Raw genomic sequence first — 23,922 nt, forward strand, 5'->3', positions numbered from 1 at the left:
AACATCCTATGGACAGATGAGACAAAGATCAACTTATACCAGAGTGATGGGAAGAGAAGAGTATGGAGAAGGAAAGGAACTGCTATGATCCAAAACATACCACCTCATCAGTGAAGCATGGTGGTGGTAGTGTCATGGCGTGGGCATGTATGGCTGCCAATGGAACTGGTTCCCTTGTATTTATTGATAATGTGACTGCTGACAAAAGCAGCAGGATGAATTCTGAAGTGTTTCGGGCAATATTATCTGCTCATATTCAGTCGCATGCTTCAGAACTCATTGGACGGCGCTTCACAGTGCAGATGGACAATGAACCGAAGCATACTGCAAAAGCAACCAAAGAGTTTTTTAAGGCAAATAAGTAGAATGTTATGCAATGGCCAAGTCAATCACCTGACCTGAATCCGATTGAGCATGCATTTCACTTGATGAAGACAAAACTGAAGCGAAAATGCCCCAAGAACAAGCAGGAACTGAAGACATTTGCAGTAGAGGCCTGGCAGAGCATCACCAGGGATTAAACCCAGCGTCTGGTGATGTCTATGCGTTCCAGACTTCAGGCTGTAATTGACTGCAAAGGATTTGCAACAAAGTATTAAAAAGTGAAAGTTTGAATTAGGATTGTTTAGCTTGTCCCATTACTTTTGGTCCCTTAACAAGTGGGAGGCACATATAGAAACCGTTGTAATTCCTACACCGTTCACCTGATTTGGATGTAAATACCCTCAAATTAAAGCGGAAAGTCTGCAGTTAAAGCACATCTTGTTTTTTCATTTCAAATCCATTGTGGTGGTGTATAGAGCCCAAAATATGACAATTGTGTCGATGTCCCAATATAGGATGAGAATAGTTATAGTATTTCCTTACTCTGGATATTCCCACTTTTGCATTTTGTATTATGCGTTGGTATTATCCATTTATTTCCATCACTTCTATAAATGCAAACCTCTTACTACCAACTAAATATATTTTAGAGGCACGTTTATCAATTTTTTTTAATTTTTTTTACTAAAATAATGTGAAAATTGGGTATTTTCACACCTTTTCACATTCTTTTCGTATCATTTAACTGTATCACAGGGTTTTTGGAGGCGTTTTTCAATAAAAAAAAGAAAAACTCCTCAAATCCCTTAAATTTGTATTCTCCTAGTAAGCAGACCGCATTTCCCATACTTGTAATGGGAAATGCAATCTGTTTCAGATTTACTAAAACAAATTGTGAAATAATACACAGATGGCATTATTAGGGCTTTGGTCCGTTTCCGCTACTACTGCTCTGCTCTTCCTGCTTGCTGACGGACAGAGGCCAGAGCCGGCTTGTGTGATCATTCTGTGTGTCCACAGGCTGATCACAGAGAGAAAAAAATAAAATGGAAAATTAAAAATAAAACCTACCTCCATTATTGGGAAAAATACCCTGACAAGTATGGGGAGGGGATTCGCAGGGACAGAGCTTGCGATTTTTAATATATTCTTGCCATGTATTGAAATATCGCAGTGCGAATCCAGTCAGATTTTTCACATCCTATCCGCAACTTATTTGCGGGTTGTGGTGAATATCCCTATATGTGTCAGCAAATATCTTACTAGCTGTGTCTGTGAGGGTATTCCCAGCCCCTGTCCCCTTTCCTACTGTCATAACGCTCTGTCACTGACTGCTACAGTTTTGAGCTAGGGATGGGCATCGATCTTTGACAAAATATTAATTTCCATGCCCAATGCATTACTATTTTAGGACTGATTCTCAATGAACAGATGTACTAGTCAAACCAATCTAAAAATCACAATGCTGCAGCAGTGATATTCTTACCTGGTTCCCGGCATCTCTTGCGCCATTGCACGTGTCTGTTTTTTTTTTTTTTTTTTCTTTTTTTTTTTTTGACTGCTCATATAAAATATTTAACAAGTTTCCTTAACAGCCCATGGGTCAAAATAATATCAATCTTGGATCATTTTCTTTGTTAAATGCAGACATGGCGATCTTGTATTGTTCCGAAAGATTGATATGGAACTGCTAATTGCCACCCCTTATAGTGAGGCTACATAAAACAATTGTTAAATTGAGTTTGCAAGAATGTATTATCTATAGAAATAGTTAAAAACATTTTGCAAATGAGCTTGTACAGAAGTCATGAAAACTCGCATTTTTCTATTTGTGGTTTTTTCTATTTACAGTGATAAAATGACATTGTTAGGAATTCTTGGTCAATAAGATGGTATTACAAAATGTAATATATATATTTTTGTTATGCCCTAAGTAACTTAATTTATGCACAACTATTACTTAATCCTAGAATAATAACTTCTTGAAAGCACGTTTTGACGCCATGGAAAAGGATTCCTTACAGACCTCTCACCCTATATCTACTGATGTGCAGTCTCCAGAGCAAATTGAGGAAATATTTGACGACCTTTCCTACATTAAGGTATCTTCTATAATGAAAGGCTAATGCTGCTCCTCACCTCTATGGGGGGGGAATATATGTGTTTCGCACCCTGTTGGCTACTAGGTGGTGAGCGAGCTCAGCCACTGGCGCTGACATAACTGTTATGCTGTTCCGTCATTTTCACAGGCTGGTAACTAGATTGATATTACATGCTTAACACATAAGGGCCCTACAGTCACGGCAATACGCCGCCGAACTGCCCAACCGCCGATATGGCAGACGGGCGACGCGCGGCAGGGGAACAGTGACGGGGGAGTGAAGTTTCTTCACTCCCCCCATCACACGGCTCCATACAAGTGCAGGCAAATATGGACGAGATCGTCCATATTGGCCTGCATGCACAGCCGACGGGGCACCAGCGATGAACGAGCGCGCGGCCGCGTATCGTTCATCGCTGGTGACTCCACACTTAGATATGAACGTTATCTCGTTCAATAATGAACGCGATCGTTCATATCTTTGAGGATTGTCGACCAGTGTATAGGGCCTATTACACTTTCGCATCATCTTAAGTTCACGTTCAAAAATTGTTCCAGCAGGTGGCAGCAGTGTACAGTTCTTTTGAACAAAACGGCTATCTTGTGTTTTCCTGTTGCTATTTTTTTATTTTTATTTAAATAACATAAAACATTGCTTACTTTAATGGTTGCTGTGCATAAAAAAGAAAAAAAAATATCTATACTGGATATATTACATAGTGAACAAAATCATGTATAATACATTTTCAGATTCATTAAAAAGAATCTATATATTAGATTATTATATTTTATTTCTTGTATATATGTCCATAGAGGGGTGCTTTCGCATAATCACAATCTTCTGCTGGGGTGCTCACTTTATAAATAACAGAGTTTTCTTCAGGCTTCACAAAATAATAATCCTTGGCCACTGTTCAGCAGCCTTAAAGGATAATTGCTTTTTAAATTCCCCCGTAATATTTTGGTGACGTTTTGGTCCACACTTGGATTAACAGAATATTAATTTCCATTGATTATTGCTCTTAATTATTGTGTTACCTGGGCCAAAAGCTGTGTATAATGTGTGCGCAATTACTTATTTTCATAACATTTTTGCACGGTTTCTTTTTAATAATAAACAGTATTAGTCAACAACTTTGTGGGCATCTGCAAAACACATACACACCATCTTAAAAAGTCATCAATGCGCAGGACCCCTGCTATCTATGCAGTGAATGGGGATAGATAGGAGCAGTGTGGCTCTGGGTTTATCCCCCAGTATGAATTGAACATATAAGCAAATAAAATACAATACAATACAAATACAGAGAACATAACCGTGAATGCTATAAATACATAGGCCCTCATTCTGACCTGACCGCACGCTGCAACTTTTTGCTGCCCGTGCGATCAGGTAGACGCGCCTATGGGGGAGTGGATTTTTGCATAGCAAGCCTGCGATCGCTTGTGCAGCCGAGCTATGTAAAAAAAAATTGTGCAGATGAGGAGTAGGTCTGGACTTACTTACCTGTTGCGATCACTTCAGCGTCTCAGGTCCCGGAATTGACGTCAGACATCTGCCCACCAAACGCCTCGACACGCCTGCGTTCGGATCTCCACTCATCGAAAACGGTCAGTTGACGCCCCGGAATGCCGTCCTCCTGTCAATCACGGTGCGATCGCGGTAGCGATCGTTTTCTTCTTTAATTCAGTCGCTGCCCAGCTTTCCCCGTCGCCGGGCTGCGACGCGCCTGCGCATTGCGCCCGCTGCGTATACGCATTCCAGACACGTTCGCACGGCTGCGAAAAAGCAGCATGCGAACGGGTCGGAATGACCCCCATAGAGCATCCAGTGATTGTCATACAATACACAAAGACTGCTATATAATATACAGTGCATCCCAGTAACCACCATACAATTCATAGAGCATCCCAGTGATCATCATACAGTGCGCAGAGCATCCCAGTGACTGCCAGAAGACTACATATGTACATCAGTAACATAAATTCCATGACCTTTCAATTAATCCCTGCTTATTATTACACTTTATGATATATAATAATAATAATTCCTTTGTTGGTTTCTTATAAACTCAGATTTACTAGCTAATAGAAACCCATAGCAATTCAGCACACTTTTCAAGGAAGAGACTTCATGCTTTTTATCTTCCGTGTGTTTGGCCAGTGTACCAGTATACTGTACAAACTTTAGTTGATTAAAACAACAGCATAACATTTGGAAGACATAAAGATTTCCTGGTAAAGAGCAATCCAATAGGGAAATATATACTGCACTTTCCCTTCTCATTCAGTCAGTGCTTTGAAAGAACGTATGATAGGCAAATAATAATTGGGTGGGGTGCACCTGGGAGAAGAGAGGACAGAGCGGTGTGTCCCTCATGCCCTCCCCTTGCACCCACTATAGTTACGTCATTGATCTTATAAGCAAATCTGTGTACCGGGGTCTTCTGGTAGCGTGCATAATCCATAGTTCCAGCGCCACTATGAAGACTCTTCACTCCATTGATCAGAAGCAAATCAACCATCATTTAAGTGAAATTTATATTTTAGGAGTCATGCAGTGTCCTTAAGACAGCGGGTGCTGAGGTTGTTTTTTTTATCATGTATTATAAATAAAAGAGCATTTTCATTGCATGCTTGGAATGGTCTGCAGCCTGCATTGTACCACAGATTAAAGATGAGTCCTTCTTCATAGTAATTTTTTATTGTGCAGAAATTGTGTTTTGCACGAATGGTAAATGACTGTATACTTCTCATGTTCTCTTTATTTTGTAGGGTGCTTCTATTCTACTAATGCTAAGAGAGTATCTGACTGAGGACGTCTTCCATAACTGTATTGTAAAGTATTTGCAAGATCATCAGTATGGATCGACAAAAAGTGATGGCTTGTGGGACAGTATGAATCTGGTATATAAATCTTTCTACTAGGAAACAATTGTGTGATTTCTGTAAATTAGTTTTTTTAATTACTAAGATTCTGCTTCCATTCACATTTCCATGGAGAACACAATTTGTAAAGCTTGCAGCTCCAGCATGTAAAAGTCTAGGCTAGTTATAGGCTGGGGGCTCCCCTAAATGGATAAAGTGGTACTGTACATATAAACTAATTCCTAGGGACAGATTCAGTTATCTGCAAACTTGGTTGTGCAACTTTTTACTGCGTCTAATACCCAGAGCCGCGGCTTCCTTCAACTCAATGAGAAATCCACTCTAAAGGCCTGATTTATATGCAAACCTAATGGCGTGCATACAACTACGCTGGTGAGAGATTTGTATGTGCAGATGTTTCTGTGAGATCGCACGTAGTCCCCCCCCCCAAGGGGGTGGAGTTGGGGCAGCAATGGACAGCATTTGAGATAATGGGGGCATGTCACCCCTATTTCTCTAACGTCCTAAGTGGATGCTGGGGACTCCGTCAGGACCATGGGGAATAGCGGCTCCGCAGGAGACAGGGCACAAAAATAAAGCTTTAGGATTAGGTGGTGTGTACTTGCTCCTCCCCCTATGACCCTCCTCCAAGCCTCAGTTAGGTTTTTGTGCCTGTCCGAGCAGGGTGCAATCTAGGTGGCTCTCTTAAAGAGCTGCTTAGAAAAAGTTTTTTAGGTTTTTTATTTTCAGTGAGTCCTGCTGGCAACAGGCTCACTGCATCGAGGGACTTAGGGGAGAGAATTTCAACTCACCTGCGTGCAGGATGGATTGGATTCTTAGGCTACTGGACACCATTAGCTCCAGAGGGAGTCGGAACACAGGTCTCACCCTGGGGTTCGTCCCGGAGCCGCGCCGCCGACCCCCCTTACAGATGCTGAAGATTGAAGGTCCGGAAACAGGCGGCAGAAGGCTCTTCAGTCTTCATGAAGGTAGCGCACAGCACTGCAGCTGTGCGCCATTGTTGTCACACACTTCACACCAAGCGGTCACGGAGGGTGCAGGGCGCTGCTGGGGGCGCCCTGGGCAGCAATATTTTAATACCTTATGGCAAAAGAATACATCACATATAGCCATTAAGGCTATATGTATGTATTTAACCCATGCCAGTTATCTAAATCTACGGGAGGAAAGCCCGCCGAAATAGGGGGCGGGGCTTATTCTCCTCAGCACACAGCGCCATTTTCCTGCTCAGCTCCGCTGTGAGGAAGGCTCCCAGGACTCTCCCTTGCACTGCACTACAGAAACAGGGTAAAACAGAGAGGGGGGGCATTTTTTGGCGATATATTGGATATATTTAAGCTGCTATAAGGAACAACACTTATATAAGGTTGTTCCCATATATATTATAGCGCTTGGGTGTGTGCTGGCAAACTCTCCCTCTGTCTCCCCAAAGGGCTAGTGGGGTCCTGTCTTCGATAAGAGCATTCCCTGTGTGTCTGCTGTGTGTCGGTACGTGTGTGTCGACATGTATGAGGACGATGTTGGCGTGGAGGCAGAGCAATTGCCGATAATGGTGATGTCACCCCCCAGGGAGTCGACACCGGAATGGATGGCTTTGTTTATGGAATTACGTGATAATGTCAGCACATTACAAAAATCAGTTGACGACATGAGACGGCCGGCAAACCAGTTAGTACCTGCCCAGGCGTCTCAGACACCGTCAGGGGCTGTAAAGCGCCCTTTACCTCAGTCGGTCGACACAGACCCAGACACAGACACTGAATCTAGTGTCGACGGTGATGAAACAAACGTATTTTCAAGTAGGGCCACACGTTATATGATCACGGCAATGAAGGAGGCTTTGCATATCTCTGATACTGCAAGTACCACAAAAAGGGGTATTATGTGGGGGGTGAAAAAACTACCTGTAGTTTTTCCTGAATCAGAGGAATTAAATGATGTATGTGATGAAGCGTGGGTTAACCCAGATAGAAAAATGCTAATTTCAAAAAAGTTATTAGCATTATACCCTTTCCCGCCAGAGGTTAGGGCGCGCTGGGAAACACCCCCTAGGGTGGATAAGGCGCTCACACGCTTATCAAAACAAGTGGCGTTACCGTCTCCTGATACGGCCGCCCTCAGGGATCCAGCGGATAGGAGACTGGAAACTACCCTAAAAAGTATATACACACATACTGGTGTTATACTGCGACCAGCCATCGCCTCAGCCTGGATGTGCAGTGCTGGGGTCGTCTGGTTGGATTCCCTGACTGAAAATATTGATACCCTGGATAGGGACAGTATTTTATTGACTATAGAGCAATTAAAGGATGTTTTCCTTTATATGCGAGATGCGCAGAGAGATATTTGCACTCTGGCATCGAGAGTAAATGCGATGTCCATATCTGCCAGAAGGAGTTTATGGACGCGACAGTGGTCAGGTGATGCGGATTCCAAACGACATATGGAAGTATTGCCGTATAAAGGGGAGGAATTATTTGGCGTCAGTCTATCGGATCTGGTGGCCACGGCAACTGCCGGAAAATCCACTTTTTTACCTCAGACCCCCTCCCAACAGAAAAAGACACCGTCTTTTCAGCCGCAGTCCTTTCGGTCCTATAAGAACAAGCGGACAAAAGGACAGTCATATCTGCCTTGGGGCAGAGGAAGGGGTAAGAGAGGGCAGCAAGCAGCCCCTGCCCAGGAACAGAAGCCCTCCCAGGGTTCTGCAAAGCCCTCAGCATGACGCTGGGGCCTTACAAGCGGACTCAGGAGCGGTGGGGGGTCGACTCAAGAATTTCAGCGCACAGTGGGCTTGCTCACAGGTGGACCCCTGGATTCTGCAGGTAGTATCTCAGGGTTACAGGTTGGAATTCGAGAAGTCTCCCCCTCGCCGGTTCCTAAAGTCTGCTTTGCCAACGTCTCCCTCAGACAGGGCGACGGTATTGGAAGCCATTCACAAGCTGTTTTCTCAGCAGGTGATAGTCAAGGTACCCCTCCTACAACAAGGAAAGGGGTATTACTCCACGCTATTTGTGGTACCGAAGCCGGACGGCTCGGTAAGACCTATTCTAAATCTGAAATCTTTGAACCTGTACATACAAAAATTCAAGTTCAAGATGGAGTCACTCAGAGCAGTGATAGCGAATCTGGAAGAAGGGGACTTTATGGTGTCCCTGGACATAAAGGATGCTTACCTGCATGTCCCAATTTGCCCTTCACATCAAGGGTACCTCAGGTTCGTGGTGCAAAACTGTCATTATCAGTTTCAGACGCTGCCGTTTGGATTGTCCACGGCACCTCGGGTCTTTACCAAGGTAATGGCCGAAATGATGATCCTTCTACGAAGAAGAGGCGTATTAATTATCCCTTACTTGGACGATCTCCTGATAAGGGCAAGGTCCAGAGAACAGCTGGAAGACGGAGTAGCACTAACCCAACTAGTGCTGCAACAACACGGGTGGATTCTGAATTTTCCAAAATCTCAGTTGACCCCGACGACACGTCTGCTGTTCCTGGGAATGATTCTGGACACGGTTCAGAAAAAGGTGTTTCTTCCGGAGGAGAAAGCCAGGGAGTTATCCGAACTTGTCAGGAACCTCCTAAAACCAGGGACAGTGTCTGTGCATCAATGCACAAGAGTCCTGGGAAAGATGGTGGCTTCTTACGAAGCGATTCCATTCGACAGATTCCACGCACGAACTTTTCAGTGGGATCTGCTGGACAAATGGTCCGGATCGCATCTGCAGATGCATCAGCGGATAACCTTATCGCCACGAACAAGGGTGTCTCTTCTGTGGTGGTTGCAGAGTGCTCATCTGTTAGAGGGCCGCAGATTCGGCATACAGGACTGGGTCCTGGTGACCACGGATGCCAGTCTGAGAGGCTGGGGAGCGGTCACACAGGGAAGAAACTTCCAGGGAGTATGGTCAAGCCTGGAGATGTCTCTTCACATAAATATACTGGAGCTAAGAGCGATTTACAATGCTCTAAGTCTGGCAAAACCCCTGCTTCAGGGTCAGCCGGTGTTGATCCAGTCGGACAACATCACGGCAGTCGCCCACGTAAACAGACAGGGCGGCACAAGAAGCAGGACAGCAATGACAGAAGCTGCAAGGATTCTTCGCTGGGCGGAAGATCATGTGATAGCACTGTCAGCAGTATTCATTCCGGGAGTGGACAACTGGGAAGCAGACTTCCTCAGCAGACACGATCTACACCCGGGAGAGTGGGGACTTCATCCAGAAGTCTTCCACATGATTGTGAACCGTTGGGAAAAACCAATGGTGGATATGATGGCGTCCCGCCTCAACAAAAAACTGGACAGGTATTGCGCCAGGTCAAGAGATCCTCAGGCAATAGCTGTGGACGCTCTGGTAACACCGTGGGTGTTCCAGTCAGTGTATGTGTTCCCTCCTCTGCCTCTCATACCAAAAGTACTGAGAATTATACGGCAAAAGGGAGTAAGAACGATACTAGTGGCTCCGGATTGGCCAAGAAGAACTTGGTACCCGGAACTTCAAGAGATGCTCACGGAGGATCCGTGGCCTCTACCTCTAAGACGGGACCTGCTTCAGCAGGGACCGTGTCTATTCCAAGACTTACCGCGGCTGCGTTTGACGGCATGGCGGTTGAACGCCGAATTCTAAGGGAAAAAGGCATTCCGGAAGAGGTCATTCCTACACTGGTAAAAGCCAGGAAGGAGGTGACTGCACAACATTATCACCGCATTTGGAGAAAATATGTTGCGTGGTGTGAGGCCAGGAAGGCCCCCACGGAGGAATTTCAACTGGGTCGATTCCTACATTTCCTGCAAACAGGATTGTCTATGGGCCTCAAATTGGGGTCCATTAAGGTTCAAATTTCGGCCCTGTCGATTTTCTTCCAGAAAGAATTGGCTTCAGTTCCTGAAGTCCAGACTTTTGTAAAAGGAGTACTACATATACAGCCCCCGGTTGTGCCCCCAGTGGCACCGTGGGATCTTAATGTAGTCTTGGATTTTCTCAAATCCCATTGGTTTGAGCCGCTCAAATCGGTGGAGTTGAAGTATCTTACATGGAAAGTAACCATGCTACTGGCCCTGGCTTCAGCCAGGAGAGTATCAGAATTGGCGGCTTTATCATATAAGAGCCCATATCTGATTTTCCATACGGACAGGGCAGAACTGCGGACGCGTCCTCATTTTCTGCCTAAGGTGGTGTCAGCGTTTCACCTGAACCAGCCTATTGTGGTGCCTGCGGCTACTAACGAGTTGGAGGATTCCAAGTTGTTGGACGGGTCCGGGCATTGAAAATATATATTTCAAGAACGGCGGGAGTCAGAAAGTCTGACTCACTGTTTATATTGTATGCACCCAACAAGATGGGTGCTCCTGCTTCTAAGCAGACGATTGCTCGTTGGATTTGTAGCACAATTCAACTTGCACATTCTGTGGCAGGCTTGCCACAACCTAAATCTGTCAAGGCCCATTCCACAAGGAAAGTGGGCTCATCCTGGGCGGCTGCCCGGGGAGTCTCGGCATTACAACTCTGCCGAGCTGCTACTTGGTCAGGGGCAAACACGTTTGCAAAATTCTACAAATTTGATACCCTGGCTGAGGAGGACCTTGAGTTCTCTCATTCGGTGCTGCAGAGTCATCCGCACTCTCCCGCCCGTTTGGGAGCTTTGGTATAATCCCCATGGTCCTGACGGAGTCCCCAGCATCCACTTAGGACGTTAGAGAAAATATGAATTTACTTACCGATAATTCTATTTCTCGTAGTCCGTAGTGGATGCTGGGCGCCCATCCCAAGTGCGGATTGTCTGCAATACTTGTACATAGTTATTGTTACAAAAAAATCGGGTTGTTATTTGTTGTGAGCCGTCTGTTCAGAGGCTCCTACGTTTGTCATACTGTTAACTGGGTTCAGATCACAAGTTATACGGTGTGATTGGTGTGGCTGGTATGAGTCTTACCCGGGGTTCAATATCCTTCCTTATTGTGTACGCTCGTCCGGGCACAGTATCCTAACTGAGGCTTGGAGGAGGGTCATAGGGGGAGGAGCCAGTACACACCACCTAATCCTAAAGCTTTATTTTTGTGCCCTGTCTCCTGCGGAGCCGCTATTCCCCATGGTCCTGACGGAGTCCCCAGCATCCACTACGGACTACGAGAAATAGAATTATCGGTAAGTAAATTCTTATTTTTCTGGGTGCGCAGAATTCAGTGGCTGCATCCTTGGGTGTAACTTGACTGGCTTTAGCCATCCTGAGTGACCTGAGGGTGACCTGAAGCAGGTGATCCAATCCTGTGTCCTCTGAGGCATCAACGGGTCACAGAAGCCAGCGGGAGTTGGCTGTTTTAGTAGTAGCTAGTGCTTAGCGTTCATCTCTGAATCAGGCCCTAAGTTAGCATTTGTCTCAGTGGGAGAACTCACTGCTTTTAGTTCATACTTGAGGTAACTATTCTAAAGTCCTTCTTTTAATGTAAACATGTCACGTACAGAACCTCTCTTACATCTCCTCCCATTGCATAATGTATTTAATAGTGTTTAAATAGTAAAATATGGACAATAAGGACATGTTATTTTCTCTAGAAAGCAAGAAGTGTTGATAGGATAAGGGTTTTGAACTTGCAGATGGGAGGTAAACATTTTGTTTTTTTTTCAATATTTTACAAACTGCAATTCTCAGTTACTCATTACACTAGGAGGCAGATTGAGTTAGCCTTGAGTTCTGTATTGTGAAGCATACAAAATGCTTTTCCAGGCGAATACTGTAGCATAGCATTTCGTATGCAGATGAATTTGCACACAGAATATACAGATGGAGGCGCGCTCATCTGTAGCGGCTCCATCGCAAACCTGCAGTCCCGGCGTGACTAGGCGATCCGGCGCCTAGCCACACTACGGGAGTGCATTGTGACGCTCCCATTAAAGCGTGGCATGACTAGAAGAGCTGTTTAACGCGAAAGGAGGCTAGATGTTTGTGTACAAGTCTGTAAGTCTTGTAGCTGTTGGATTCTTTTTATTCCAACCACTGGAGCCAAGTACCACAGAATTCGATAAAACTATCCGCTGTGGAGAGGCGACTAGAACCGGTCTCTACAGGATAGAGGGCTGGATGTTCTCCAGACTGGTACAATGGCTCTGGCCGCTGTGCTAAGGTGGCGTAAGATTGCCTTTTTATACATGCTGCCAGGGAGTTTTGAGTTAGGGTAGCAGGAAGCTACAGTCCACAGGGATAAGTCCTCCCAGGATCTTGTCTGGAGGTGGAGAAGACATCTCTCCAGAAGGATAATATACATCTGTATATGCAGTCCGGAAGCAACATACACAGGGCTATAAAGAAGAAAAACGCCTTCTCCGGCTGTGCTGATTTTTTCCCCGTTTTTCTGGACACAATGGTGGGACGATATTTAAACTGTGAGTAACATGATTCTGTTGCACTGTGGAGGTTACACAGATGACACGGTGGCAACCTTTCTTTCTAAATTCAATCATGCTACCATACTAAAGGTAGCCGTGGTAATGTTAAGGATGCACTTAATGTAATCCAAGATTCTATTTTACAGAAGAGGTTTTTTTTGTTAGGATTCGCTTCCTAGTATTACACAACAGAATCTGAATACTGATTTCACTGCAGTTCTAATGTGCTAAATTTACACATACGATCATCTTAATTAGCCCCGTCTTGCTTCATTGTAATATGCAAATAGGGGATTCATTCAACCAGTGTTTTCCACGCACTCCTAATTAAAAATCCTCCACTGTACAGACTGCTTTAACAATCTCCTTAAGTAAAGAGAACTTTAAACCCATCATTAGCGCATGAAATTAATCTCAACTCCCCGCTTACTTGTAATATTACAGTGCTGAGGTTCTGTGTAATGTGATTAATGAAAAGCATTCCATATGATGTATGTATGTATAAATGTCCTAATGTGCAAGGCACTGTACAGAAAGAGAACCTGACCATCTCTCTGTATATTTAATTATCGTGCACATCTATTTAATTTCTTTCTCGATATGTTATTCATGAGTCGCACAAAAGTCAGGAAATAAGTTGATTAAAAGAGTTCACTGACAGTTTAAGAATTATTTCTAACAATAAACGTATTATTCCAAGAGATCTCTGAAAATCATTCTCCTAGTTTTGTCAGATACAATAAAGAAGGGCCGGGATAATTAGCGGTGAAGTCCTTTGGGCCAGTTATTTTAACTGAGCAATCATATTTACTGTATATGTTGTCATTTATGACAGTAGACCAACATTTCACTCTAGGTCACCAAATCCAGTCCAGATGTGAAAAACATGATGAAGTCCTGGACTCAGCAGGCTGGATATCCTCTGGTAACTGTTGTAAAGAAAGGAAAGGAGGTGACCGTTAGTCAGCAGCGATTCCTACGGACTATAAATCTAGGCAATGCAAATGGGAACTCCAGGTGGGTTGTCTTGGTGTGTGCTTTCTTCATTATTATATGAGAGGTATCTAGCAATCTCTCTATGAAAGTACAGTGGTGCATGTTTGGGGAGAATGATGTGGAGCTTGGGTGTTTTTGTTGAGGGTTGGCGAAGTGCCTACAGGTGTTGTAATGTGAAATACTGAGCTGATACACGTGAAGCACATGGATGAGAGTACAGTAAGGAAAGTTTGCACGTTACACAATGCTTCGAAAAGGGTTCCCTGAAACTTTCTATAACCAGGCCTGGACTTTGGAGAGGATGACAGTAGTCCAGACCTGGGCAAAGTACGGCCCGCGGGCCACATACAGCCCTTTGACAATCCCTGTCCGGCCCCTCTCCGTCCACAGGCTCCCTGCACCATGGATGCTCGGGTCCTGCAGGACGCGCTGTGAATCACAGTCCTGTGTGTGCCTCAGCCAATACTGAAATGGTATTGGCTGAGGCGCACACAGGACGAGTGACTCACAGATTATCCTGCAGGACACAATCGTTCCCCATTGCCCGCCTCCCCTGTCAGTCACCACCAGCATGTTCCCAAGGCGCCTCCTGATACGTCCGTCATCCTTCCTTGCCTGTCAGTGCGCCGCTCAGTCAGCACCACAAGTACTGCTTGTGTAACTACAAGTCCCAGGTTCGATTGTCTCTTAATTTTCTCCTATAAATACCCAGCACTGGATCTACCACAAATGTATTAGGACAACCACATACAATTAAGTATAGAATCACGTACTAACAGTTGCGGTTAAAACCACCGCAAGTAACATCAGCATCATTGGTTCGGCCCTCCAACACAGTTCAGATTTTTCATGTGGCCCCCTATAGAAATTAATTGCCCACCCCTGCAGTAGTCGGTCCTTTGGTAGGGACAAATGAATGCTGATAAAAATCCATTTATGCGTAATAATCTATATGAACTGTCTCCAGTTAAATTATACCTTTTCAGTCTTCACACCAAGTGACTGTATCATTGCCAAAGTGATGATCTATGTTCCTTACCAACTTGACATTACATGAAATTGATGTTGTCTTGTCGCAGTCCCCAACTCTGATACACACACTGAACCCTATAATCTGTAGCATGATGATATAATAATACATGTGCCAACTGTGTGGAATAGATATGATGAGATTCTAAACTTGTTAATATTGAAAAATGCCGCAGAGCAGTACTTTGCAGGAATGTACAGGACATAGTTGGTTAGTGTCAGTCGCATGATAACGTTTCAGCTGTTAGAACAGCAAATTGTTCCAACAAGCACTTGCCATGGCCAGTAGTATACTAGAGGGAGAACGTGGGAGGTTGTCTGTATCCTTCTTTTTTTTTTTTTTAACTAAATAAATCATAGCCGACTGGATGCCTAGCAGTGGCTCAGTTAATAGTAACGTCAAATATTTTATGTGTCGGGGGCGTGGCTTCGGCGGACATGGAGTAGCACACAGGTTGTGTGTCTCTCCAGCTATAAACTCCTGTACTACCATCCTGTGTCCCCCCCTGGGCCTGTGATCCACCCCAATACCTGCACTAAGGTGTGGGGATACCCCTGTGCCGCGCTGGGACCCGTCAGCCCGATACCTGCTGCAGCACGGAGTTTCTGGTGAACGGGGGCCCGGACCTGCTGGAGCACGCGAGACGCCGCCATCCTGCTGCCCGCGCTGAGATCTACACGTGGCTCCCGTCTTGAGCGCGACTCACATCGAGTCCGCGGCTTCCCCTCAGCCGTCGCTAAGGACGCTGTGGCGGGCGTCTCTCTCTCCTGCGGCACCTCGCTACTGTTTCTGCTCTGGAGGTCTGCGGGGGATCCCCGGCCGCAGAGCCATCACGTGACCCGCTGCCGCTCTCCCTGCTCGCTCCGGCGGCCCCAGCTCCTGCACGATCGCTCTGTGCTCTGCTCTGCTGAGGGGGAAGTGTGTGGTGGGGCTGGAGTCTACAAGTGCCTGTGCTCTCCCCACGCTGCTGCTACCCTGCTGGGCTCTTTGACTGTGCTATTAACCCTTGGAGGGCTCTAATGATGCTGTTGCCCAATCTCAGCAGCACTGCACACATTTAATTTTCACCTGATTGGAACCAGCTTTATGCTGCATGTGCCCCATATGCTGAGGGGGAGGGGAACCACACTTTAACATCCTGCTGCATTCATTCATTCTGTGCTGACCGAGGCTGACTCTTTTAATAATATACACGGTCACTGGACAGTTTTGATATACTATACTTACTCGCAGGCAGCGACTGGACAATTCTGATATACTACATCAAGTTACTTATTGGCCGTCCCTGGACAGTTCCTGATATACTATTTAATATACGTCTTGCTCCCTGCCGTCCGCTCGGCTATAATGGTCAAACCGCAGCAGTCTGCTGCGGCGAAGCTAGAGAAGTATGCCAGAAATCCGCCGACAAGGTCCCAACAGGGGGGGGGGGAGGTGCGGTCGACCTCGGCACCGCCTTCTCCGTCGGCTAGCTCCTCATCTGTGGAGGCCACCGATGCTGCTTTGCAAAAGGTGCTGGATGCGGTCACGGCCAGTGAAGCCCGCTTGGCCGACAGGATTGGTCAGGTCCAGGCGGACTTATCCATTATACACCAAGACCTTCAGCGGGTGCGAGAGAGGGTCGGTGAGGTTGAGACGCGCACCTCCACACTGGAAGACACTTACGCCTCTCGGTCGACGCACTTCTGCTTTGGAGTCACAGATGACGGAAGTGCATAAAAAGATGACTGATATGGAGGGGAGACTGCGGCGAAATAATGTCCGTTTCGTTGGGCTCCCGGAGAAAGAAGAGGGTGCCTCCCCTGAAAAATTTCTTGAACGCTGGCTGTTGGATACGTTTGGAGCGGAGGAGTTCACCTCACACTTCGCGGTGCAACGCGCCCATAGGGTCCCGATGCGCCCGTTACCTCCGGGGGCTCCTCCCCGTACGTTTATTTCCAAACTCCTTCATTATCGGGATAGAGATGTGATTCTGGGACTGGCCCACATCAAGGGTCCCCTTAAGTGGAACGGTTCCCCAGTATCAGTTTTTCCGGATTTGCTGTCGACGTTCAGAAGTATAGAGCTCAGTTTGTCCCTGTGAAACGCAGGCTGCGGGAACTGAATATCCTCTATGCCATGCTCTTTCCGTCTAAACTGCGAGTGGTCTCGGATGGTGAAACAAAATTCTTCATGACCCCTCGTGAAGCATCAGTGTGGCTGGACGGACGCTTTCCGGCACGGCGGGCGTCAGCCGCTGATTGAACTTTTGCATTTGATTTCTCTACTTGCAAACATACTGTTTTTCATGTCTGCTATGTTATTATTATATTGTCTTGGGAGGGATGTATAGTTGTTAGTGGTTATGGTTTCTTTTTATGATTCCCTGCGAGTTGATATTCTGGCTGGATAGACTCATTCCGACTCGGAGCGGTAGCCGCTGATTGCACTTATATATGTGATTTCTCAGCTAATCAAATACGCTACTGTTTGCATTGTGCTGCTATGTTGTTCACGTAGGGGCTTTCTGTGGCCCTTATGGGCCTTCATTGGGAGGGGGTGGCTCTGTGGAGATGGGCGTTGTTTGATGCTGCCTCTATGTTGCTCTTGGGCTTTATGCTCTCGGTGTTCTCTCCGCCATACAGTTTTTACGGGGTAAGCGATTATTTTGTGGGGGTGCTGGTCTGGGGGGGGGGGGGGATCGGTTTTGTTTTAAGTTTGGCTGGGGGACTCTCCTGTCTCAAGGTCATTATATTCTTGGCCCCCTTAGTGGATATAGGAATTTAACCCTTGTTGGTGTTGGCGGAGTATGTTACGGTGCTCTCTGCCTTAGTTGGGATTGTTAGTAATTAGGGTGTTTCGTTGTTGGGGAACCAGGTATGCTGCTAGTTTTAGGTGGTATACGGGGTGGGGGTGGGGGTTACTTTGGACTGTTAGTATTGATAAGTTTTAATTTTTTGCTGTGCGATGTGTTTTTTTTTCCGCTGTGTCAAAGTTGCAACTAACTGCAGGCTTATTTTCTTTGATGTTCACTGGCGGTGGCTGGCCGCGGGTGCTTTGCAATATTACAACGATGCCCTGCTATGGCGTTGGTTAAGTTTCTGTCGTGGAACGTGCGGGGGATCAATGACAAGATTAAGCGCTCCTTGATCCTTCGACAGATTAAGCACTATGCTTCGGATATAACCTGCCTGATGGAAACCCACTTACTGGGTACTAAGATTATGTCCCTTAAAAAACCATGGGTGGGCTGGGCTTACCATTCTATGCATACTGCAGCGTCCCGGGGAGTGTCGGTCCTAATTAGGAAATCTGTTCCCTTTGCGCTTGATTCTGTGCAAACAGATCAATGGGGTAGATATGTATTTCTCAAGTGCAGAATCAACTCCGTCCCCCTGTTATTGTTGGCTGTGTATGTACCCCCTCCATACTCGCATGACGTCCTTAAAAAGGCATCTGCCTTTATGGCTGCCTCTCCTGACGTAGCCGTAATCTGTATGGGGGACTTCAACAACGTTTTAAATCGCGACTTGGATAGGTTGTCCGGGGCGTCCTCCAACCCACGGCCCGGGCATTCCCCATTTGCAGACACTGTGTCGGAGTTGGGTCTGATCGACCCCTGGAGATTGAAGAATCCTGATTTGAGGCAATACTCATGTTTTTCACGCTCTCACTCTTCTTTCTCTAGGATATATTTGGCTCTTCTGTCCCGGGAGCTTTTGCCCAAAGTTCAAAATGTTAAATATGAGACTAGGGGTATCTCGGATCACTCCCCAATATCGTTACATATTGACTTAAACTGCCAGCGAGGCCAGGCAGTGTGGAAATTTAATCCCTTCTGGTTGACGCATATGGGCGAGGGATCTGATTTGGAGGCTAGCTGGTTAGAATTCTTCGTTATGCATGATGACACCATGGATGTGTCTCTGTTATGGGACACTTTCAAGGCTTTCTTGAGAGGAACATTGATTAAGCGGGTGGGGAGTCTTAAATCCTCCTTTAAGAAACATGAGTCTGAATTGGAGGCCCGGGTGGTTGCTTCAGAGTTGACATATGTGCGGGATGGCTTGGATGCCTCTAAGTTGATGTGGCTTCATGCGCAGGGTGAATGGAATGATTACCTGTGGGGGAAAACCCAGCGCAGACTTCTCTTCTCCTCGCATGTCCAGTATGCTACTGGGGATAGACTAGGTTCTTATTTGGCAAATCTTGCAAGGGGTGATCGTTCCTCTCATACTGTAGTGGAGATTTTATTTCAGCTGGGTCTATGCTGGACCGCACCCCCCAGATCGTGGCGGAATTTGTCTCATACTATCAGGCACTATATAGTTCTGGGTTGACCTGTTCCCCGCTGGAGCTATGTGACTACTTGGATGGAGTCCACTTGCCCCGTATCTCCAGTGAGGCCAGGGCCCTTCTAGACGCTCCTTTGTCGATGGAGGAGATTGAGACTGTGATCTCTGCCTCCCCCGATGGTAAGGCCCCTGGCCTTGATGGCATCCCGTCAGAGCTGTATAAGAAATATACAAAATTCTTTGCCCCTCAGTTGCTTGAGTTGTTCAATGCAATTTTTGCCCAAAATGTGCTTCCCCCGTCTATGGCGGAGGCTTTGATTATAGTAATTCCCAAGCCAGATAAGGACCCCAGGAAGGTTGAATCCTACCGTCCTATTTCCCTGTTGCCCACGGATATTAAAATCCTGGCCAAGGTTTTAGCTTCCAGACTCGGCCAGGTTATCTCCCAAATTATTCACCCTGACCAAACGGGCTTCATGCCTGGCAAGTCCACTGCTGTGAATTTGAGGTGCCTGTTTACTCATTTTCAGGTTTCTCAGGAGGAGGACTGCTCTGCCGTTATAGCCTCCTTAGATGCCGCAAAGGCCTTTGACTCAGTGGAGTGGGCCTTCCTCTGGGAGGCTATGAGTAGGTTTGGTGTGGGCCCCAACTTTATCAATTATGTTAAATTGTTATACTTTCAGCCCATGGCCAGAGTCTCGGTGAACGGGTTTGTTTCGGACTCCTTCCCCCTAACCAGGGGAACGAGGCAGGGCTGCCCTTTGTCTCCGACTCTGTTTGCCATTGCTATTGAGCCACTGGCATGTTTGATTAGGGCTTCTCAGGATTTTGTGGGTATTAGGGTCGGCGCAAAAGAAGACAGGATAGCGTTATACGCTGATGACCTGTTGCTCTTTGTGGACGATTCAGTCTCCTCCTTACCTAAACTCCTTGACTTAATAACTGACTATGGACGTTTCTCCGGGCTCAAAATTAACTGGGACAAATCCACCATTACTCCACTTTGCGGCCCAGTCTCGGAAGCCCCCATGATTCAAACCCCCCTTAAATGGGTAGATTCTTTCAAATACCTGGGTATATGGGTATCGAATGACCCTTGTACCTATGTTTCCCTTAATATCATGCCGCTGATGGGTTATCTACGCTCGAGGGTCAGGGTTTGGGGGTCTCTGCCCCTGACTGTTACCAGCAGGGTCAACTTGGTAAAAATGGTATACTTGCCTAAACTCCTTTATGTCCTCCAGCTGTCCCCTATATATATTAGCTTGAAAATATTTCGACAGATTGACAGTTTGCTCTCTTCTTTGATATGGGCCAGCAGGAGAGCGCGGTTGAGACTTGACGTTCTGTCCAGGCCGAAGGTGCTGGGAGGCTTAGCTCTCCCTATCTTTCGATTTTACTATTATGCCGCGCAGTTGGCACATATATGGGAGTGGGTGAATGCCCCGGATGCTCTCACTATACACTCCCAAATGCTTTTCCGTGTCTACCCTGACTGCTCTCCATTACAGATGCTTCTTTGTGGGAACCCTAACTTGTCCAAGATCCCTATAATTAGACAGGCCGTCCTCATATGGAAACAGGTACATGTTATCCTATTGGGCCAGGGTATTGACCCGGATACTCCTCTGGACAATGCCCTCGGCTTCCCAGAACTGGCTTCGCTGCGGACTCTGACGGTGTGGGGGAGGTGGGGAGTGACGTCCCTGGGACACTTATATAGCGATGGTATACTGAGGTCCTTCCTGCAGCTTCAGCGGGATTACAGTATACCCTCTTCACATTTCTACCGATACCTGCAGTTGAGACATGCACTTAACGCACAATTTCCCGAAGTTCCTCCGACGATTGCCGACTCCCCGGTCAAGTCTCTCCTGCAGTCCCTGGGAAGCGGACATCTGGTGTCCAACATTTATGCAAGTATGCTTCGATCTCACTATTCTGACCCGTTGTCCCTTCTCAGGAGCAGGTGGGAATCTGACTTGGGCGCCATCTCTGATGAGATATGGGAGGGTGCTTTATGCTCTCCACGATTATCCACTACCACCACTAGATATCAACAAATTCAACTGTTTATAATACACAGAGTATATATGACACCAGTGCGGTTGCGACATATAGGGGGTACCCACTCCTCCAGGTGTCCTAAGTGCGATACTCTGGATGCGGACTTTTGGCACATTATTTGGCTGTGTCCTAAGGTAGCCGTATTCTGGTCGGGTGTTATTGACGCCCTGGTGTCAACAGGTATTCCCTCGTCTATATGCTCCCCGATGACGTGTGCTATCTGCTGTGGAGGAGGATGCCCTGGACCCCCCTGCCAGACGTTATGTAATTAATCTGTGTGGCCTGGCCAAGGTGTGCATCGCTAGGCTTTGGCTAGCCAGGGATGCGCCCACATTACGGTCCTGGGTCTCACTTGTAAATGATACAGTCTCTCATGAGAAATATGTATACTTAGCTAGAAAAGCGGAGAATAAATATCAGGACCTGTGGGGTCGCTGGCTTGAGTCCCCGCTCTCTAGGACCCGGAACATCTAGACATACAACGGGGGTTAGAGTGGGTGGGTACCTTAATTCTATATCGGGTGAACTGCCTCTTGTTGTTTGCGTTGTCCCCTGGCGCCCGCGGTCAGCCACTCCCGCTCCAGTGTCAGTGCTGTAGCTCTGCGTTTAGCTCAATATTTAAGAAGTGTGGCCGTAGAGGATTATGCACGGCACATTGTTATACAAGTTATATGCTACCATGTGATATTGATTCTAACTTATAATTTACGATTCGAAGGTTGAGCCTGCACCGGTTTACTATGATAAGTATGATAATTGGTCCCTACTCGACATGGGAATCTGCGTATTCCCAGGGTGGGGTTCTGATGTGAGTTGCGCTGTTTTTTTTCTTTGTGTTTTTGTTTAAGTAAAAACTGAAAATCAATAAAAAAGAATTGAATTAAAAAAAAATATTTTATGTGTCCATTTTGGTGCTACTGAATGTTCTACAACAGAACAAGTGCAAATAAGCCATACTAAGGAATAATATAACCGTACGTAGAAGTACTGCTTGTCTCCCAGTTACAAGCCATAACTAATCATAAAATACTTGTCTTTGTACTAGACTAAATATATACAGATGTGTCCTCTTACAACTTTGCTCCATGCACTACAAGCCACGTTACACACAACGCGTGAGTGTCATGTGACTCTAGCACTGAGCGCTTTTTTTTGCATTTTTTTTTGCCACAAAAAATGCGTCTCAAGGTGCATACACACGGTGAGATCCTTGCTATGCCCGAGTTTGACTATGCGATTTCCCTTGAACTCCCCCAGAGCCCAGATAGCATAGATTTTGACAATCTGTACTTGAGATTTTGTCTATGTACGATTTTGACTTTTTTGACTATACTTTGTACTAGATAGTACACTATACAGTCAAGATTGACTTGCCTGAACAGTCTATCTAGCCTTGCGATACCGACCCCTCAGGACCGCGCATTGGGATCGAATCAGTATTGCAAGCTGCCTAACACCTTTAGATGCAGTGTAATGTAATAGAGCGCACAAGAAGCTTCTGCTGATTAAAATGATATGCAGCATGCCTACAGTATATTCTCTGTGTGACTGTGACTGTATTTGCATACAAAATTATATGCTACAGTGTTTTCCTTGAAAGTACTGTAACCTTTCATTTTGGATGCAGATCGAGACGCTATTACCCACAGAATATAGGCATGCTGCATATCCTTTTAATCCGCAAAACCTGCCTGTGCGTCTAAGACGCATTTTCACGGCAAAAGACTCTAAAAATGACACATGTCGCCACAGAGTCCCGCCACGGCATGGCGTGTCATGAAGGGCTGTTTAGCTTGATAGCAGCAAGGATGTAAGGGGACACATTTGTATATATAGAAACATGTATTATGCTAGCGATCTAACAAATCAAATGAAGTCATCGTATTTTTCCAGACTCCAAATCTCCCGGGCTTGGCAGGTGCACTGTATAATGTTTGTTTAGGTGTAATACATACTAATAATGTTCTGTTTTTATTAGCACGGTATGGAATTTGCCACTTTCTTATACTTTTGGACCTTGCACTGTTCCCTCATGTGACTCTGTCTTCTTACTCAACAAAACACAAGGTAAGTAATGTATTAAATAGTACGGTCAGTCACCCATCTTTTTTCATTGCATAGTAATAATATTATACAGTGCATCCGGAAAGTATTCACAGCGCTTCACTTTTTCTTATGTTACAGCCTTATTCCAAGATGGAATAAATTCATTTTTTCCCTCAAAATTCTACACACAGGGGGTAATTCCAAGTTGATCGCAGCAGGAATTCTGTTAGCAATTGGGCAAAACCATGTGCACTGCAGGGGAGGCAGATATAACATGTGCAGAGAGAGTTAGATTTGGGTGGGGTGTGCTCAATCTGCAATCTAATTTGCAGTGTAAAAATAAAGCAGCCAGTATTTACCCTGCACAGAAATAAAATAACCCACCCAAATCTAACTCTCTCTGCAAATGTTATATCTGCCTCCCCTGCAGTGCACATGGTTTTGCCCAACTGCTAAAAAATTTCCTGCTGCGATCAACTTGGAATTACCCCCACAATACACCATAATGACGTGAAAAAAGATCTTTTTTGAGATTTTTGCAAATGTATTAAAAATAAAAAATTAAGAAATCACATGTACATACTGTAAGTATTCACAGCCTTTGCCATGAAGCTCAAAATTGAGCTCAGGTGCATCCTGTTTCCACTGATCATCTTTGAGATGTTCCTACAGCTTAATTGGAGCCCACCTGTGGTAAATTCAGTTGATTGGACATGATTTGGAAAGGCACACACCTGTCTATATAAGGTCCCACACTTGACAGTGCATGTCTGAGCACAAACCAAACATGAAATCAAAGGAATTGTCTGG

The 23,922-nt window shown here is 45.8% G+C and overlaps 1 protein-coding gene across 1 annotated transcript in view; it reads left to right on the forward strand.

Moving 5' to 3' along the window:
- LNPEP (leucyl and cystinyl aminopeptidase) overlaps nucleotides 1-23,922 on the forward strand; it is a 258,314-nt gene that overhangs the window by 186,213 nt on the left and 48,179 nt on the right. The window contains exons 8-11 of the mRNA XM_063964054.1: nucleotides 2,295-2,426; nucleotides 5,201-5,332; nucleotides 13,556-13,716; nucleotides 23,045-23,133. Of these exons, the coding sequence (XP_063820124.1) occupies nucleotides 2,295-2,426; nucleotides 5,201-5,332; nucleotides 13,556-13,716; nucleotides 23,045-23,133 (514 nt within the window). The remainder of the gene's footprint in view (nucleotides 1-2,294; nucleotides 2,427-5,200; nucleotides 5,333-13,555; nucleotides 13,717-23,044; nucleotides 23,134-23,922) is intronic.

Source organism: Pseudophryne corroboree, chromosome 1, assembly GCF_028390025.1.
Source record: "Pseudophryne corroboree isolate aPseCor3 chromosome 1, aPseCor3.hap2, whole genome shotgun sequence".
NCBI lineage: Eukaryota > Metazoa > Chordata > Amphibia > Anura > Myobatrachidae > Pseudophryne > Pseudophryne corroboree.